Genomic DNA, 20121 nt, shown 5'->3' with positions numbered 1-20121 from the left:
AGGTAAAAAGGTGCACCATAAAAGTCCCATCAGCGCACTTCCGTTTGTTGTTTGTTTATAACTCACGGAGAAGGCAAACTGACTCACTGACCGCGACCACAGACTGGGACTGATGCTGCAGGTCTGTTTCAAAATAAAATAAAAGTCACACGTCATCTGTTTCAACAGCCAATGAAGTCTTAGCAAAGTCCAAGTCAAGGTCAAGTCACTCACAAACTGTCAGCTGTAGAAAGTATCTCACTGTCTCTGTCCTCATTTAACTTCATTTCAACTGTACGCTTTCGCTCTCACACGCGTTTTTAAAAAAACGGAATCAATCTGTGGCGCTTGGTGTTGATTCTGTGGCGCAGTGCCACACATTGGCCTATGTTTGGGAAACACTGGCTATGTGGGAATAGGTTCTTCTGCCAGAAGATGCTTGACCCTTACAAGCTCCTTGTAGTGGTTCTGTGTCCTCACAACTTGCAGCCTGACCCTTTAAAATATGATTTGAAGAAGGATGCTGCCTTGTCTGCATAGTTCAGGTGACAATGTGCTGTCAGCATGGTCCTGGGCATGACCAAATTAGATACCAGCAGTGTTTTCAAATTTGAACAGGGTAACCTGGGTCATGAGAGCCTGGGTGTAGCTTCTTTTAAATCACATGACCCAAAAGAAACCGAAAGGATGTTCATGACATTTAAAGCTGTGTGGTATCACACACATCAGTGCAGATAACACCAAACAGGCACAACAGCTGAGGTAAGATTATAATTTTTTTTTTTACATATATCTGTACGAAAAATATGTTTACAATTAATTTTTTTTGTTTGTCAGAGAGTAACACTGACAGTAGACTACCTCCTTTTCTGTTGTGTTTGAAACCATATTTGAAATATTTCTCAATTATTATTGTGCAATGTGCCCCTAAATTCAAAAAAATTGAAAGTTGCTTAGGATGAGAGAATAAAATAAAAAACAACATTAGTGCACTTATTAGTATGATATATGTGTGTTAAATATTGTAGTTCATATATTAAGAAGGGTTCTTGTTTGCCTTGTGTTTCCTTGTTTATTATAGCTATGGCATGGTTGTTGGGATGGTTCAGATCACCCCCTCGCCCGCCTTCCCCTCCAACCCCTCCTAGTAAGTTACTTAGAAAATTGTCTAAACAATTATATAATTCAAAAATAACATTCTTCATTTGTGTTTAAGTTGTTTCATTAAAATGTAACTGATGCATTTATCAACATGTGCCCTTTAGCTTTCACTGAACCATGGAGGGACATACCATGGGGGTAAGTGATCAATGTGTGGTGTCTTTGGTGTTTAATGGCTTTTCTACAGCTTAGTATTTTTTAAGACCAAAACTGCACACACACCTTTGTTGACACTACCTTTGCTCGTATAATTTCATGTTAGTTGTCAACCAGTAACATGGTGGTTTAATATCAGTGGTGTGACTTAAGCTTTTCTTTTTTGGACAGCAATAAAGAGAGAGACCTGCAGCCTGTGAATGATTATCAGCCTCATAACGATGAGATTCAACAGCTCAGAGTTCTACTTTACGGACCCATTGGTTCTGGAAAGTCCAGCTTCATCAACTCTGTGGACAGTGTTTTACAAGGCAGAATCACCAGTCGAGCTTCGGCTGATACAATCACTCATGAGAGCTTCAGCATAAACGTATTAATCACTTTTGAGTGTGTTTAACCAAGGTCATGAATTTCCTATAGTATATACATATATAGATTATTGAGTGATAATTGCAATACACAGATCAGACAAGCAGTCGAGTTGAGCAACTAGTTATGATGAAACTAATGACACAAAAAACCATAAGGCTATCATTCAGTAGGTGGCAGTATTGTTGTTTAACTGCTCTTCTATGGTTTACAGTACAGACATTACAAATTCCAAAAAGGAGGACCAGAGACATTTTATCCTTTTTCCTTCACTGACATCATGGGCCTTGACAGTAAAACTACAAGAGCTGGTGTGGAAGACATCAAACTGGCTATGAAGGGGCACATAAAGGATGGATACAAGGTACAATTACTACAATTACTGAATTCATTAAACTTTGTTTGATAGAGTTCCATAATGAAATGCTGTATATAACCATTTTATTCACATGCAAGATATCCTTCTGTTCATGTTTCATTATTTTCCAGTACAATCCCCTCTCTACCATAACTGAAGGTGATCAACACTACAACAAAAACCCCACTCTGAAGGACCAAGTTCATGTTCTGGTTTGTGTCATCTCTGCGAGCACACTAAATTTGCTGGCTAAGGAACATATGACAAAGATGAGAGAAGTCAGACTTGCAGCAAGAGACATGGGTAAGCGTTGGGGTTAGTTTTTTGTTTTCATAAGTTGAATCAAATAACCTGACAAATATTATCATGATTGAAACAGATTCCCCTCTGTTTCCTCAGGGATTCCCCAAATGGCTATCCTCACCAAAATTGACGAAGCTTGTCCAGAGGTCAAAAAACACACAAGGAATGTGTATAAAAGCAAATATCTGGAGAAACTAGTACGTTTAGAGGGTTGTTATTCAAGCTGTAATATAATTCCACTTTACATTTTAATAATCTACTTTCATTTCTTTCATTTCAAATTAGATGAATGAACTCAATGTGGCGCTGGGTTTTCCACTGTACTCCATCTTTCCTGTGAGGAACTACTTCTCAGAGATCGACACAGATGATGACACTGATGCACTGATACTGAGCGCACTGAGACAGATAATTAACTTTGGAGAAGACTTTGTCAACAGCCAGTAGACCTACATACTGCTGAGGCAAATCCTGATTCATAACAGCGGGAAAAAGTCAGTCTGTGAATGGGAATGATTATGACATAAATTGGGCTTTTGGGGCTTTCATTTGCATGCATGTAATTCTCATATTAGCCTATTGATATACCGTGTCTTAACTCGACCTTGCTGAATAAAGTACAGTATGAATAGGTTGTGCATCATCCTGATGCAATTAAATTAAACATGTATCACCCTCACCTCAAATGCTTTATTGATTCAGGTGGTAATTTTTGGTGTTGTTGTAAATCATGAATTTAGCTAGATTTGGTTGAATAGTGAAACTCTTTAGATCACTTGTTATATATACCTTTAGTACCAGCAACATTTTCAACCACTGTGTGTTTGGAACTGCTATATACTGAAGCATTGTGCTATAGCCTACAGCTGTTCAGATAAAAACACAATACACAATGAAAATAATGAAATTTGTCAGAAGTTGCCTTTTATTTAATTTATCCTATTCCGTACACTGTCTTGAAATGCCATCCCCTGAAAGTGATTCACGCAGTAGGCTATTATACAATATTTATACCCCAAAACTGTGTGGTGTGAATGATTGTCATGTTTGATTGTAAGTTTTTTTTATCAATGAAAACGAAATGTATAATAAATCCATATTAAGCTTCAAGGAAAAGTCTGTACTTTATTTGTATTCTATTTTATTTTAAGACCTTTGTGTGTACACTCCAGTCTGTCCACGCAAATAATCTTACGTTGTTGGTATGATGTGACGTCACCACGTAAGCTAGTCAACAACTCAGCTGTTGTGATGGTAGATTCGCGTACCGTCGGAAAAGTTGGAATTATTACACCAACTAAATGATTTTCCAAATAAGACTGAAAGCTCATTCATTCATTCATTCATTCATCTTCAACCGCTTATCCCGGGGTCGGGGTCGCGGGGGTGCTGGAGCCGATCCCAGCTGACATCGGGCGTGAGGCAGGGTACACCCTGGACAGGACGCCGTGTTTCTTTAAAACCCACCACGTTATGCACATAATATTCTGTACAAAATTATGAGTATATTCCTAAAAATAAAAGACAATACAAACAAATATGTAGCTATTTTCTAGTGTGAGGGTGTATAGTTTCTTCTTCGTTATGTAAATGTAGTACCCAGAAGCAATTTGGATGCTACACTTCTTCCATATGGCACTATAAATATGTATATTTGATTCCCGTAAAATAAAACATAGGCTGTAAATAATCTTCGTACTAAACTGATTTCAGTCTTCCAGTGAAGCTGGAAAAGCCGGAGCTTTGAAAGAGCAAGTGAAAGCAGCATGGGTCAAGTGAAGGGAAAAGAGGAAGAAATCCACGTAGCGTATCTCTTGCATCGTCCGGCCGTTTAATGTCAATGTGTACGTTTATTTGAAGAAACGCTGCTTTCAATTAAGCGGATAACGGTGTTCATAGTGGCGGGGTAACGCGGAATAACCCACATTGGTCCAGTTTGCTGAAAGGGTGAGGACTAAAAAAATGGAGCTGGAAGACGGAGTTGTGTACCAGGACGACCCGGGGACATCAGCGATGATGTCTGAGCGGGTATCGGGCCTGGCCAACTCCATCTACCGCGAGTTCGAGAGGCTCATCGGTAAATACGACGAGGACGTGGTGAAGGAGCTCATGCCGCTGGTTGTGGCCGTGCTGGAGAACCTGGACTCGGTGTTCGCGGAGAACCAGGAGCACGAAGTGGAGCTGGAGCTGCTGAAGGAGGACAACGAGCAGCTCATCACCCAGTACGAGCGGGAGAAAGCGCTGAGGAAACATGCGGAGGAGGTGAGTTGGATGGAGCTGGGAACAAACGATACTGGATGGGATGGTCGCAGCCGCGCATCCTTGTGCGGAGGAGTGACGGCTGCCTCGGGGTGAGTCCTCCCAGCATCCCTGTGCGAGGAATTAACCCATACACGTGGCCGGGGCAGCATCCCGCCCGTCCTGTTCACAGGGGATGTAAACAAGGTGGTGTGTCATGGCTAACATCAGGCTGACACGGCCCTCTCTTTGTATTAACTTTCTAACCACCAAAACCACCTATCACCAATCAGCTCTCCCATTGCATCATATAGTGAAGTCACATCTGAGCCATGTGAGACCCTGACTGAGGAAACAGCAGGTGAAGTGACTCAGCATTTTGGGGCATCCACATGGGTTTATAAAAATCACACACACAGGGAGGAGGATGGAGAAGAGCAGTCAGAAGGATGACCATTGTGCTTGTAATATGGCATCTCGTGGCACAATAAATTTCCCAAAGTGTTCAACCACCGCTTAAGCCAAATTATACCATACGCAGGTCAGCAGCTCCAGCCTGTACCCCTGTACAATGCACGTCAGCCATACCGTCACACACATAATGACTCTAGATGTGTTGGGAAAACATCTGCACAGTGTATTCAGGACACAGTCACAGCCATGCAAAACCAGTCAGTGTGCAGTGAGGGCCTTGAATTGCCCCCTAACCCCAAAAAACTTTCCATTAATCGCCAACAGCTTTTTCTAAAATCCAACTTTTCACCTCCCTTTTCCCTTAATGGTGTGTCAGATGGGTTGACAGAGCAAATATATTTTATGTTTATCCAGGGATCACAAACTGTTGTAATGTACTTTCATTACGTTGTGAGACAGATTAAAATAAAAGATCTTAATTGATGCAAAAGGGGCTAAGCTATCCTGACTATTTGTTCACAAATGATGTGGCACCTTAAAAATCTTTGAAATAACATAACTGTCAACGTGACCTCATATTATATTTACTAATTAGAACCTACATTGTGAGGCAGGCTACTCCTCCCATAACACATGAGGGCAAGTAGCTCATTTTCATTCCTATTTTGAGCCAATGGACACATCTGTTTATAAAACATATATACATATATTTTTAACCTTACGCCGCCAGATGGATTGATTTGCATTTGCTCAGCATATCCATCTGGGAACTGTTGTACCGAGATCTTTTGGGAAGGAGCGAAAATACTGGTTGCTGATTGGATAAACCATCTGTCTATTACCAACATACGGGCCAAATCAACCAATCGGATCAACAAAGCGTATGACGTACTAACAGCATTGAGGCATGGTTCAGAAAGTAAACAGCATGTCGGTGAAGGATATTTGCCATTTGTGTAATGCAAATTTACCGATAAAAGGCATAATTGCAGGTGCCCGGTCCATATTCCAACAGAACGAGCCAAGAAAAACAAATGTTAGCGAGCAACTTGCTCAATAGCTGCGCTCATCTCATCTGCGGAAGCCGGCATGTTGTTTACACTAATAGTCGCCTCTCGTTTCGTCACACTGAAATCCTCCTCGCATCGCAAACTGCTCCAAATGTTCTCCGTCACATGTTACCAGACTGATCTGCAAGTAGAATACAATGGAGCTTGTGAGATCAATATGGTCTCATAAGGCTACTTAGTATGGTCCAAGCTCCAAAAAACACTGGATCCTACATTTCTCAAACTGATACTTGATAGCATTTTTCACAAGACCCTCTATGCCTGGTAAATGCACACAATTACAAACAAATGTATTCTGTCTTTCTGTTATGTGTAGTCTATAAACACAGGCTGAGATAATTAAAGGCTGAGTGAAGTAAACTGACTTTGATTCTTAAAATTGGTGAAGTGGCCCTTTAAAACAATCAAATGCAGTCAAGTCAAGTTTAAAGTAGCAACCTTATGGGTGCAATTTGTAGCAAAAGCTGCCAGAAACTGCCAACAAACGTGACACTCTGATGTGTGGTTATGTGTAAATCTGCCTCCAGGTCCTGAGCTTTTATATTGAAGGGCAACATGATGTGACTCAGACCTTCTGTCCCAGCTTGCTTCTTTGACTCAGGGCATTGGGACAGCAGGGACACTGGCCCAGTATGCTGTGGGCACGTAGACCCCTTCGCACACACAGTGAAAATGAAGCAGTGTGACAGCCAGGCTTACAAACACTCAAACACATGCACACTGATAATATTAGTGTATCCTTCATCGTTATAGTACCATGTCAAATATAAATGCTCGGTGTTTACGGGGTCTTCTTGGGACAGACTCTTTTTGTCCACTCCCCTGAGGAGGAGTGAGCGAGGGTACACTGAGCCTGCTAGAGATATAACTTCCAGGTCATGTGATCCGTTGTCAGAAACATGCAGAAAGGGAACTTACTCCAGCTTGCATTTTTGCTTCCTTTCCCTTTTTTCTGTTCCTGGTGTCTTAAGCCCCTTTCACACAGCCTTTTCATTGCGGGACTGTTTTACCTTTATAACGTCTTCAGTGTGAAAGACACAGACACGGAACCGTGTTGCTAATGATTTGACATTGAAATGACTGAAATCGTGAAATTAGTACATTGGTTTTGATTAAGTTGCATCTAGCCACCTGCTGAGATTATTAAAGCTAATTCACAGCCTTCTCCAGTCTCTCATGCTGTTGCTGTTTTTGGTACATGTATCTCAACCATCAGTCATTGCTTTATGATCATGGGATTGCAGCTGTTGAGATTTCTTTATTATTTAATTGGATTTATTTGTTCACATTTATTCAACATATGAAATGGTTAATTTGTCACTGAGTCTGAACAAAAATTCCGTTTTTAGTCTGTCGCCATATACCATAAAATGACTGGCAGCAGTGCAATCTGTAATCTTTGTACATCAAACTACAGTATGATACATGCGTCCAAAGGAGTAAGGGCAGCAACTTAAGGGCCTTGACTTGCTTAGCTGGACAGGATGTGGACTCTGACACACACACACACAACTCTCCCGCTCAGGGGCCGGCCAATAAGGAAACTGGGAGGAACTGGAATTTCCGCATGAACCATTCAGTCAAGATCCTGTCCCTGCTATAGCGGATTCAGACATTTTTTTACATCCATTCATGGTACATGTTGTCAGAAGTTATGCTGTCACAGTGGCACATTACGCCTATGCTATTATGTAATAGATTGTGTGTACAGGGCTGCAACTATTATTTCACAGATATTTTTATGACTGATGAATCTGCTGATCATTTATAATCCATCAATTGCTTTTATGAAATGTCAAAAAAATAGTTAAAAATGCTCGTCACAACCCTGATTCTAAGGTAACATCTTCAAATCTCTCGCTTTGTCCAACCAACAGTCCATCCAAAATACAAATTGCTCTCTCATATCGATATTCAGTGCCAAGAAGCGATAGGAAATATCGCTGTATTGATGTTATGTCCCACCCCAATTGGTATCACGTTAAGGGTACTGGTTTCGTAATTTCAAAAATAAACAAAATTTTAACTATGCTCAGTCAGCCCTAATTATCACTTTACACAGCATCAGACTACAGATACGGTTTGATGGGTTTGGGATAAAGTGCCAGTAAGCCTGACCAAGCTGTGTGTGTGTGTGTGTGTGTGTGTGTGTGTGTGTGTGTGTGTGTGTGTGTGTGTGTGTGTGTGTGTGTGTGTGTGTGTGTGTGTGTGTGTGTGTGTGTGTGTGTGTGTGTGTGTGTGTGTGTGTGTGTGTGTGTGTGTGTGTGTGTGTGTGTGTGTGTGTGTGTGTGTGTGTGTGTGTGTGTGTGTGTGTGTGTTCTGAGTAGAAGTTCATTGAGTTTGAGGACACTCATGAACAGGATAAGAAGGACCTGCAGAACCACGTGGACCGAAAGGAGTCCCACTCACGGCAACTGGAACTGAAGATCAAGAACTATGCAGACCAGAGTAAGCACACACTCACATTCACATACACACACGTTGGCAATTTGATGATAATTCATACGCCATGTCACTCTTTTCACAACCACGGGTCTCCATTGTGTGATGGAGAAACATCCATTCATCAATATGAAAATTAAATTATTCCTGAGTAGGATTTTTTTATTTAACTCCCTGTCCCCATGTACAAGGCTTACTGTCTCCCTCACTTGTTTCTCTAATGGCTAATTATGCCAACTTTCTCTCTCTGTACACACACACACACACACACACACACACACACACACACACACACACACACACACTTGCTACAACTGTACTCACTCTCTTTTTCACCCTTTTGCGGGGTAACAGTAATGGGATTATAGGATTTATGTTATTCACGTCCTCCTAATACGGCAGTGCATTACAGCCCATTTTATTGGTGGATTAAGGAATGGAGGGAAAGTGATTGGCTCTTATATTCCGTGCGGTTGGAAAGTGGATTTACACAATGACTAGTCTGATATCTAGTGGTAAAAAAAAAAAAAAGGTCTGTATAATACTTGTTTGTATATCTGGAGTTTTGTAACAAAAATAATTTCCCCCTGGGGTTATTTAAGTATTTCTGATTCTGATTCTGATTAAAGCAACACAGCTGGTTAAAGTGAGTCATTCATTCACACAAAGCTGTGTATGGATTCATTCCCATATCTCACGTTTAGCAGAAGCATTAACAAAGCAAACATTAGTTTGGTTTATTTATTTATATTTAAACTATTTTATTTTGGGTTATTAACTACATCCATGTGACTGGTGGGTGGATCATTCAGTCAAACCTCTGCCACTCCCAGTGAATAGTAAATAATTAATTCTTGACTGTATGTTGCAGCAGACATCCAGGAGAGAGTCCACAGCTGATGATGAACAACAACCGTAAAGCTTTTTACATAAAGAAATACAGTATATTATTGGGTTATATGTGGCTGGAGCTTCAGCTTGTTATACTGCAATGGTCAAGCAAAAGGCATCCAACAATCTGATGAAGATTTATACAGAGACACACATCTCACCCTCTTGGCTTCCAAGCAGACTTATGACAGCATATGACAGTGTGATTACACACTTCTCACACAGACCAGGGAAATGAAACACTTGGCATTTCTATTGTTGTTATGTCCTGTCAGTGTTAAACAGACTTTTAGGTAAATAAATTATGACGTCAATCAATATCATTGCCTTAATGTTCAGCTGCACATTCGTCTTCGTCACACAGTGATTTGCCGAACTTGCTCGGCACTAATACGAACACACAGGAGGGATTACTTCAGTCTTCAGCTGTCTCCCCTGTTTATAGACTTTCTCACTACATTACATGCCTCCATCCGCTGTTAATGCCAGAATACACACATAGTCAAGACATCCTCACACAACATGCAAAAGCTTGAGCTGCTGTAATTGATAGTATCCAGCCTTTATACTGTATATCCGGCTGTCGCAGTAGCTCTCTGTGTGGCTTAGGCTAGACCTGACGGGCTAATAAGGGATTAGGTGTTTTTGTCACTTCATAAATCAGCCCAACATTGAAACCAATTTGGGTGAGATTAGCGCCCCCCTGCCTAGTCCCACTGCCTGCCTGGTAGAGCAAGCGAGTGGGTTGTGCACACTTTTATGCACTACAAAGAAGAAGGGTCAAAATCTTCTATTCTGATAAAGGTCATTTCATATGTCAATAACGATATATATCATGATATAGCATGTTTTCTGCAATCTATTAAATAGTCAATATGAAATAACCACATAGTAAAGCCTATTTTTGTATACTCCTGAATGAATTAAATACTTTTAAATACTTTTTAGATTTTTTTCTAATTTCATTAAGAACTTCAGTGCAAAATCACGTGCAAGGATCCGAACGCAAAGCGTCGTCCAAATGATGTTAATATTGTACCTCGGCTGCTGTTTTTTGACAATATATATAAATATATATATAATAGCCATTTTTATCTGGTTATATATATATATTTATATTTTCACATGCGTTTGTGAAATCTTGGGTGATGTAATACAGTAAAGGAAATGTAAGGTTTGATTTTAAAACCAAAACTGCAGTTTTCAAATGATATTCTTTCAGGTTTTAATTTGTTGAAATATGTTACTTCACATAACAATCATTTCCTGTGACGTTTGAGTTAATTTGCTTGTCATTGTCAATTTAGACAATGTAATTGTGTATCATGAAATGTCAATATGATTTTTTCTTGATATCGAATCCATGGAAAGACAATAAATTATCATCCAGAGTTATCACCCAGCCCCACACTGAGGTACAATGAAGGCCTAAATGTTTTTTTTATATGACATACACAAATATTATATCTCATTTGTTAAATCTGCACAAAAATCTGGCTCTTTTCGTTTTATATCATCATTTCACAAGTACAGTAGTTTATAGACAAAGTATGATCCTTGTCATGAGCCTTTTTTAAGTTGACTACTTTAAACTGAACGGTGTTGTATATCCCGTTTCAGTCGGCAGGTTAGAAGAACGTGAATTGGAGCTCAAGAAAGAATACAACTCCCTCCATCAGCGTCACACAGAGGTAAGGGGGAGAGGAAGGAAATGTTGTCGAGCTGTAATCGTTAAGCACATTCATGACTAGTTTGCTCTGGATCTTTGGTTTGACTCCTGCAGATGATCCATAACTATATGGAGCATGTAGAGAGGATCAAAATGCAGCAGATTAGTGAGACTTCAGAGTCGAGTGCGGCTGGCCGAGTCAGGTAAGACCACGATATACTGCAAGTTTGTATTGTCATAGCAGAGATGTCATCATCCAGACGGTGGGTTGTGTTTGTGAGGATTTATATGCTGTGCATTGATAAAGCATCACCATATCTATTACATTTAATTTCATTGGATGACAGACTTCAGGCTGATGTGAGGCGCCCATATTTGTTTTCGTACATTTCCGTAGTGCCAAATTTGATATATCAGAACTTTCGGGAAGGAATCTGAATTTCCCAGTTGTAATTAAAATATTGAATATTGACATGAACATGATATACAAGTCGAAAAACTCGTCATTACAATAACTCTTATTTGACACAAGACGCATGAGGCTCCTCAGGAAGAACCCTAGCATAAACACAGTTTCACATTATATGTTGTTTTTCACCTCATATTATTTTTAAGGATTATATTAAGTTTAAAGAAAGTACCTGCTAATCCAAACACTACCACAGCACTTAACGGTCAAAAAGGGCTCCATTGAGACAAGATATGTGAATTGCGCCTTTGAGAAAACAACTCGTTTTTTTCTTTTTTCAGGAGAGAGCGGCCTCTTTCTTTGGGGGTCTTCCCATCATCTGGGGGAGCATCTCTGCTAATCCCCGACCCCCAGGCGAGGGCAGAGACCCCGGGTACAGAGGGCTGGAGGTTCACCGACCCAGCACGGTCCAACACTAGCCTCAAGGTAGGTGTGTATATGACGACACCATGTGAACTTTATTCACAGTGGGTAGAAAATAATGACTTATTCCAGTCTTATTGTTTTAGAGATAATAAACGTATGCCTGGTTCAGTCCACATGATATCAGCCTGATAACCTTTGGAAGGAAAATTAGCATTAGACATGCAGCATTTTATAGTAAAGGACAATAATGACATGTCTTTGAAGTCTCTCCTAATTTTTCCTCATTATCTTTGGTCCAGAGTGAATAAATTCTGATTGTCCACTTTATTCAAATGACTTGATACCTGAATATTAAGTACTAGCTGAATGCGCTCACTATTTTATCTGTTTGATCAAATAAGTATATAAATCATATCAAGAACATACAAAATGCATAACATTTAGAGAATGATCTATAATCCCTTTTCTTGGCTGAGCGTTTCCAACCTTCCTGCCGGTGCTGGAAGATAGAGGATTTTGGCATTGGATCCATTTAAAAATAGAGAGCCTTTGATAAGGCTCGGATGTGCTTAAGCGTATTTTAGTAGGCGTCTGACAAGGCCATCTCTGTTTTCAGACACCATCCTTTTTAGCCATTGATGAATATTCAAACCTGTCTGTTCTCCTGGTGCAGCAGTCAGAGGAGAACGTATCGCATGAATATTCATAATCAGAATAGATTCAATTTTCTGTTTGATGCAGATGCCAATTATAATACTGAGCTTTGTCATATGATGAATGTTTTCAGTGATTTCAATTCATGTTAATGTACACATATTGTAAATTCATAGATTTCCATGTCTGTTTGGATTACAAAGCAGTTCAAGGTGCTCTATAAATACTGTGAAAGTATTAAAATGCTCAATCCACAGAAAAATGCACACAACTGTGCGTTGAGATGTCACAACTATACTATATTTAGGTAGAAAGTGCTGCTACAGTGCTGTTACAGTCATTCACCCGCTGTAATGACGACGCAGAGGTGCCGAGAGCGCAGATGTGGAAGAAGACCTGGAAACACTGACAAATCAGAGCAGACTGTTTTTTTTGGGAGGGGGATTTAAAGAAACAGGCGCTAAAACGGAGCGTTTCAGACAGAGGGTGAATACAGGTATATTCAGACAATATGAGGAAAAATAATTGTTTTATTGAACAGCGTAAATCCACCCCCCTGGCCTGAGTCTAACTCCACCCACTGCATCCTTTTGAAAAATCCAGCAAAGTGACGGCGTTAACATTTTTTAATTTTAGTACCAACCAGTCGACTCTACCTCAGCATTGGACTTGCAGGGCTAAAACAGTAGGTGGGGTGTTGAGCGTGAAAGCATGAAATGCTGATTTTTATAAATTTGGTGAGAAATGTCAATATTAACACCAGCAGTGATGTGTTTCATCACAGTACATTCATATAATTTACTTTACAGCTCAAAAAACACATTTCAGTGTGCATTACCTCTTTAAAGCATGTAAACATGTTCTAGTAGAAACCCAAAATACAAGTACGAACCTGAAAGATGAGCGTAATATTGGTCCTTTAAACTGCTTTATTTACTACTGGAAAAATAAGTAATTCTTCTAACATAGACATTATTATGGTAACATTATCTCTGATAAAATCTGGCAGTTTTCTATTGGAACTCCAAATGTTTTTGGATGTGTGTTTTATGTATGCATCTATGGCAGTTAAGACCTGGAGGGTGACAATGATAATTCATCCCACTGCTGCGTCTTTGTTAAAACTGGGACATCAGCTCTGTGGCGCGATGCATGATGGGAGTGCCGCTGTATGGCTCGCAGCCAATCACTGAGGGAGAAAAAAGGCTAGCTGGAATGTGATTAGTTCTTATGTAATCAGTGCTACAGGACAATTATTGTTAAACCACAGCCTTTTGATCAGGAGTGGCTTTGACATGCAGACAGGCTCTTGAGTTAAACAGAGACGTCATATTTATTTACGGCAGTGGGCGGCACGTCAAGTGAAGAGCAATGACAGGTTTATGAGGTGCATATGTCCGTATGTCAGTCGTGATCTAATCTCCATCCACAATATGAGACAAACAAGGAAGACCATCCCATTGGCTTAATTATGTTTTATAAATCGCTGCTTTTTGTTTCATTCAAGGGTTCTTTATAAAGCAATGTTACTTAAAGGGGAACACTGATTTCTGCACATCAAACTCTGTTCTTAAGGAGCTCTACTACATATGTGAGATTATTTGTGTGAAACACATAGATGACAAAGTTTCATACCTGCAGTAGCAAGCAACTAAAAACACACGGTAACGTTAGCTTACCAGTAGTCTGCAGCTGCACTTTTATCAGACCCTGGCCACTGCCGGATTTGGTGAACCATGACACCCCTAGTACACACACACACACACACAGGCACACACACACACACACACACACACACACACACACACACACACACACACACACACACACACACACACACACACACACACACACACACACACACACGCACACACACACGCACACACACACGCACACACACACACACACAGGCACACACACAGGCACACACACAGGCACACACACAGGCACACATACAGGCTCTACTTGTATCTTCATCGTCATATGCAGTCGTACAGTTCCATTCGCTCCACAGACATGCACACTTTGGGGTGTATGCATTTCTGCTGAACTGCTTCTGCACGTGAGCTTCATTCTTACTCTCCTCCTACCCCCACCCCCCTCCCCCACCCAAGCAGTTGGACTTTGTCGAACCCCCAAAGGAAAGGGAGGGTAAAAGTGCGCAGGACTCTACTTGGGGGAATTCACTGGCAGACGACTGCAAGGTAGTTGGACGAGCGGCGGCTGGAGGAAGTGCCAGCAGCAGCAGCACGCCTGCGTTGGCTGTGGACAGCACACTTTTTGTGTTTGCGTGTGTGGGCTTCAGTAGTCACCCCCCCCCCCCCCCCACTATTCTGTTTCACCATTTCAAAAGCGTCGCCTCTCACTTTGTGCATTTATAGACCCTCACTTCACAGACCACCTGCGCTAGATCGTGCTAAATGCAACCATGTCCTGTGTGAAGGCTACATTTAGATGTTTTAAAAAATCTAGGAGCACACAACAATCAGCTCTGTCACGATGGAAATTGACTGATTATGAATCTTTAAAATCAGTAACAGCGTGGTTGCATTTGGCCTCTAATTTGTTTTTCTTTTCAGTTAAAATGCATGATGTTTATACTTCACAGGCTTTGTATTATTTGCTTCATTCATGCAGATCTTCAACATAACAGTAACATTTTTGGTCACTCATTGTACACTAACATAGAATCATACATTCAAATGGTATTATGTCTATTAATGCCGTATTTATAACTGTTTTTAGTTTTTGTCTGTTATATGGGTTTGTGCTTTGTTTTGTTGTGCACTAGAGGTAGAATGGCAGCTTCCTTGGTGGCCATGTTTCATTTCAGTTGATGTTGTATGAAGCCGCTTGTTGCGTGGACTTCCTTGTCTGTGTTTGTGCTAGCTCTGTGTTACACATGTTTTTTCTCTGCGTCCGATTGTAAAGCTATCCTCAGTCCGTCTACTTTGTTTGGTGTGTCAAGGAATTTTTGTGTGTGTGTTAATTTGTAGTATTTCACAAAAGCAATATAATTCCCTGTAGCTTAGTAAGTCAATTCATGTGTTTAAAGGTTTTAAAGGTAGATTTTCACTTTGAGATAATTACCATGCACCTGCTGTTCATAACCTCTAACCCTCTCAAGTTTGTGATTAGCACTTTCAACCTGTCCAACCCCGTTGTTAGATCGTGAACTGTGTTATTATGCTGTTGTTTTCTTTGTGGTCTCAGTGTGTTCTGTTCTGTATGTTTTGTTCTAATTTTGGCACAGGTTCATTCTATCTGTCATTTAGACCCTTTTCTATGAATGGCTATATTTTAATATTGCTGTTACTAAGCTTCTTCTCATTACAGGATGAGCTGTCAGACTTTACCGGCTCCAAGTCGGCCACTCAAATGTCAACCACAGCCTCGGACATGGAGAGGGAAAATGGGAACCGTAAGAGCACGGAGGTGCAGGCTGCACCGGGGACCAGATCAATATCAGTGGGTAGGGTCAAACATCATGAAACTTCACAAGTTGGAATCACATTCATTAGTCATCCATTAGTCCTGGTGGCCTTTATGTAGTTTTATTATTTGTTATATGCTGTATATGATACAAGGGTTTTTCGTTACTTTCATCTAATAACATCCTAGCATGATGGAAAAGTTTGTAGATTTTTAATCACTTACAGTATCCTTCCCTGTCCTTCTTTTTTTGGCATGCTTTGTGTCTAATGAAGGTTTGCCTGAAAATGAGGAAAGCTCAGATGTGCAGGACATCATTGAGTCCACCCCTGAGCTGGACATGGATCTCATTGGATACAAGCCTTGCAGGTACAACACAGAACTAGGGATGTCCGATAATATCGGCCCACCGATATTATCGGCCGATATTGAGTTAAAAATGTAATATCGGGAATTATCGGTATCGGGTTTTTACAACCGATGTTAGTTCTGTAGGCTTCAGCATTTCCGAGTGTACCTGAATGCAACACGGGCCGTAGGCTTCAGCATTTCCGAGTGTACCTGAATGCAACACGGGCCGTTTACAGGCGCGTGCTTGATGACGTATAACAACAACACGCTTCACTCGTAGGTTGCTAACCGTGGCTAACAAGCTTCAGCTCTCCCGGTGCATGAGATGTCCGTGGTTTGGAAGTATTTCCAAGTGTCACCTATTAACAGTAAATGTGCGCTTTGCAATGACTGCAAGGCGTTAGTTATGAGAGGAGGAAACAAGGCGTCTTCCTTTAATACATCACATTTGATCACTCACCTCAAGAAGAATCATGCGGAGTTAAACGCTACATCTGTGCAGCAAAGTGATGAAAAGAAGCAACAGCCGACACCGAGAAACAGACTTTTTCTATCGTTCAGGATGCCGGATTCACCAAACGTGTGGAGTTCCTCGAGCCCCGTTATGTCTGTATAACGCCCAGTCACAAGTGTTTTTCAGACCAGTGTTTACCCGAACTGTACAGCGTTGTTTACCGTCACGTCGAGAAGCTAATTTCTGGTGCTGTATCCATTAGATCCAATACAGGTTAGCATGTTGAGCTTAACTGCTGATTTATTGATTGTATTATTTGTCAAGTTACGGCTCAGTCGTTACTCAGTCTGGAAAAAGAGGACTAAGTTTGTTTACTACTCTGGACTGAAGATATGCATCTTCCTTGTTGTGATGTTGTCTGTAGTGTTGTTTAAGGCAAAATATTCTCTCTAAAAACACAAACAATTAAATGAATGGCACTTTTTTCAAAAACTTATTTTGTACTGTGTTTACATTTGAAAAGCCGTGTTGCATTTATGTATGCATCCAGTGGGGCATCACAATAAGATTAGGCATAATGTGTTAATTCCATAATAGGTGATATGTGATGAATTTTGGTGTAAAAAGGCTGCATATATCGGTATCAGGTGATATCGGTATCGGGTGATATCGGTATCGGAAATTAAGGGTTGGACAATATCGGATATCGGATATCGGCAGAAAAGCCAATATCGAGCATCCCTACACAGAACATACCGCCAGGCCAGTTCTTAAACATAATTTCACCAGGCAGCATAACATCACCTCCTGTTCTTATGTTCTTATTACTCTCTCAGTACTCCTACTAAAGGCATTGAGAACATGGCATTTGACCGAAACACGGAATCTCTGTTTGAAGAACTGTCGTCTGCAGGCACTGGGCTCATAGGGGATGTGGATGAAGGGGCCGACCTGCTGGGTGAGTGAAAAACCTATCTTCACTGGAACAAAGCAGCACTGAAATAGAATAATGTGGCAGCAATCCTGTCAGATCCTCTGGTTACACTTCACAGTAGTCGGTAGGAAATGTCTTGATTCATTGAATTGACTCAATAATTGCCCAGGTCCCAATGTTTTGCATGTTTTATAAAGATTAATCATATAAATGTCATTTGGGGCGATTATACCATGGCCATGGAAAATTAAGCCTGCATATTAGGGCCATTGTTTGAAGAAAAAAAAGGGCAAATCTATGAGAAAAAAACTGAATTAAAGTGCTAAAGCTAAGAGGAAAAAAGTGTTAAATTTACAAGAAAAAAGTAGCAGATTAATGAGAAAAAAGTTGAGAAACACAGTGTTTTGTTTTATACTCCCTGTTGAACTTCATTGATTTGATCCTAAATACAAAAATTCATTGCAACTTAAATAAATAATGTAAAATGAGTAGTAATACTTTTTACAATTCGATTTCGATTTAGTTCTTTTTTAATATTTTCAAATAGATGACAATATGTATGCATCTATTTCTTATTTTGGAAGTGGCCATGGTATAATAGTCAACTTAATCAGTCACTCTGAGATGTCCTAATATTAAAAATGACCTTACTTCATGTTGTGTAATTTGTTGAAAAGATTATGTGACATCAGGCAATTTCTCAATTTTATTGACTAAAACTGTTTACCTTGTTGCATCGGCAGAATGTTTTGCATACAATTACATGCTTAATAACCCTAAATATTTCTTAAACATGCCCATGAAGCTGTTATACTTGCACTTTATTGTACTAGTATTAAACTCAGTGTAACTCCAACACATGCTTTTTGCTGCAATGCTACACCACTTGCTTTAGTCCAGCTGTTGTACTCAGTCTTCGCCATCGACCCTTGTTAACATCACCTCTCTCTCTCCCGTATCTCATCCTCTGGCTTTTGTCCATAATCCCAGTGGAGTACTCTGGTGTGTATGACCTCAAACCTTTCCTTAGCTAAACATTCTTCTGTAATGTCCCTTTGACCTCAACTCATTAGTCACTTTCTGCCATTATCCGCCATGGTTTCCCGCTCACAGCTTCTTCATTATGTTTGATAACAGAAGTCATACAGTTAGTTCAGTAATGCACCGTTTACATCTTTTCAGCTGCTTACTTTTGATTATTGACAAAGTTTGGTGCATGGATGATGGAGTTCCTGTTGGCCTAACTGTTTATTTTACAGTTTCAGTTCTGTTTTTGGCCTTTGTATTTTCCTGTTTTCCTTCTCTGTACCACTGCGATGGTTGTTTCTAACTAGCTCTAGCTTAGAGACCCAACCGTATCTTTTGCTTGTGGAGTCAACAGCTACACGTTTAGCTCTGGCTCCTTCATCATTTTGGTCATTCCACTGTCTCAAACTATATCCGCATTTCTTTCTCTCTCTTCCTTGTTCTTTCCGCCCGACTTGGATTGCATGGTTTTCTCAGACCTTAGTTTGATTGGTAAGACCCCACCCACTCTATCCATCCTTCTGCTGTCAGTCATGTGACATGTGCTGTGGGTGTGTGTTTGTGATAGTGTCTTGTACTGTGAACCCTTCAGTGTCAAATATCTCACTAGGAGATATTTCACATCCTACTTAGTGCCTTGATAGATTTTAACCTTAGTAAGAGAACAATCTATAGTGGTGCATCTTAATCTGTAGTGTTTAGTCACTCCTTTAGCTTGTTGTCAACATTTCTTTTACGTAATAAAACTCTAATTTCGTCATCAACTCTGTTCAGGCATGGGTCGGGAAGTTGAAAATCTCATTCAGGAGAATTCACAACTGCTTGAGACAAAGTAAGTACGTAACTTTAAGGTCCCATCTTGTAAAATGCCTTTTTTGATTAGAAAAAGGGTCGAGGTGCTATATAAAGACTGTGAACGTATAAAAACACTCAATTTACAGAGTAATGACCAAAGCCTGAATTCAGAAACTGCACCTTTAAACAAGTTGTCAGGACTTCTGTACACCTGTGATGTCACAACTATATTATATAGGTAGTACAGCTACAGTGTTGTTGCAATCATTCCTTAGCTGCAATGACGGTGCAGAGACACCAAGATCCCAGATGCTGAAGACTTGGAAATGCTGACCAATCAGAGCAAACTGGGCTTAAAGGGAGTCTTAAAAAGACAGGCGCTAAAACGAGAAATGAGAAAAATATTGTGCTATTTCTACATTAAAGCATGTAAAGATGTTCTAGTGGAAACCCAAATACATGTATGAACCTGAACATGAGTACAATATGGGACCTTTAAAGATTTTTGTATTGTGACTGATATGTGATATCTTCTCAATCCTTTGTTGCTGCTTAAAATGCGCAAACAGTGTTTTACAAGTAGACTAGAA

At 40.3% G+C, this 20121-nt stretch overlaps 1 protein-coding gene across 1 annotated transcript in view; it reads left to right on the top strand.

Annotated features, from left to right (window-relative positions):
* The first annotated feature begins 4121 nt into the window (after positions 1 to 4121).
* The window catches only part of spag9a (sperm associated antigen 9a), a 29403-nt gene continuing 13403 nt past the window's right edge, over positions 4122 to 20121 (top strand). Inside the window, exons 1-9 of the mRNA XM_083931591.1 lie at positions 4122 to 4588; positions 8376 to 8496; positions 11002 to 11072; positions 11165 to 11253; positions 11801 to 11945; positions 15876 to 16011; positions 16247 to 16340; positions 17613 to 17734; positions 19511 to 19568. Of these exons, the coding sequence (XP_083787717.1) occupies positions 4289 to 4588; positions 8376 to 8496; positions 11002 to 11072; positions 11165 to 11253; positions 11801 to 11945; positions 15876 to 16011; positions 16247 to 16340; positions 17613 to 17734; positions 19511 to 19568 (1136 nt within the window). The 5' untranslated portion in view covers positions 4122 to 4288. The remainder of the gene's footprint in view (positions 4589 to 8375; positions 8497 to 11001; positions 11073 to 11164; positions 11254 to 11800; positions 11946 to 15875; positions 16012 to 16246; positions 16341 to 17612; positions 17735 to 19510; positions 19569 to 20121) is intronic.

The sequence above is a fragment of the Echiichthys vipera genome (assembly GCF_963691815.1).
Source record: "Echiichthys vipera genome assembly, chromosome: 17".
In the NCBI taxonomy this organism is placed as follows: domain Eukaryota; kingdom Metazoa; phylum Chordata; class Actinopteri; order Perciformes; family Trachinidae; genus Echiichthys; species Echiichthys vipera.
The sequence above is the reverse complement of the archived record's forward strand: the minus strand, read 5'-3'. Positions and strand labels throughout refer to the sequence as shown.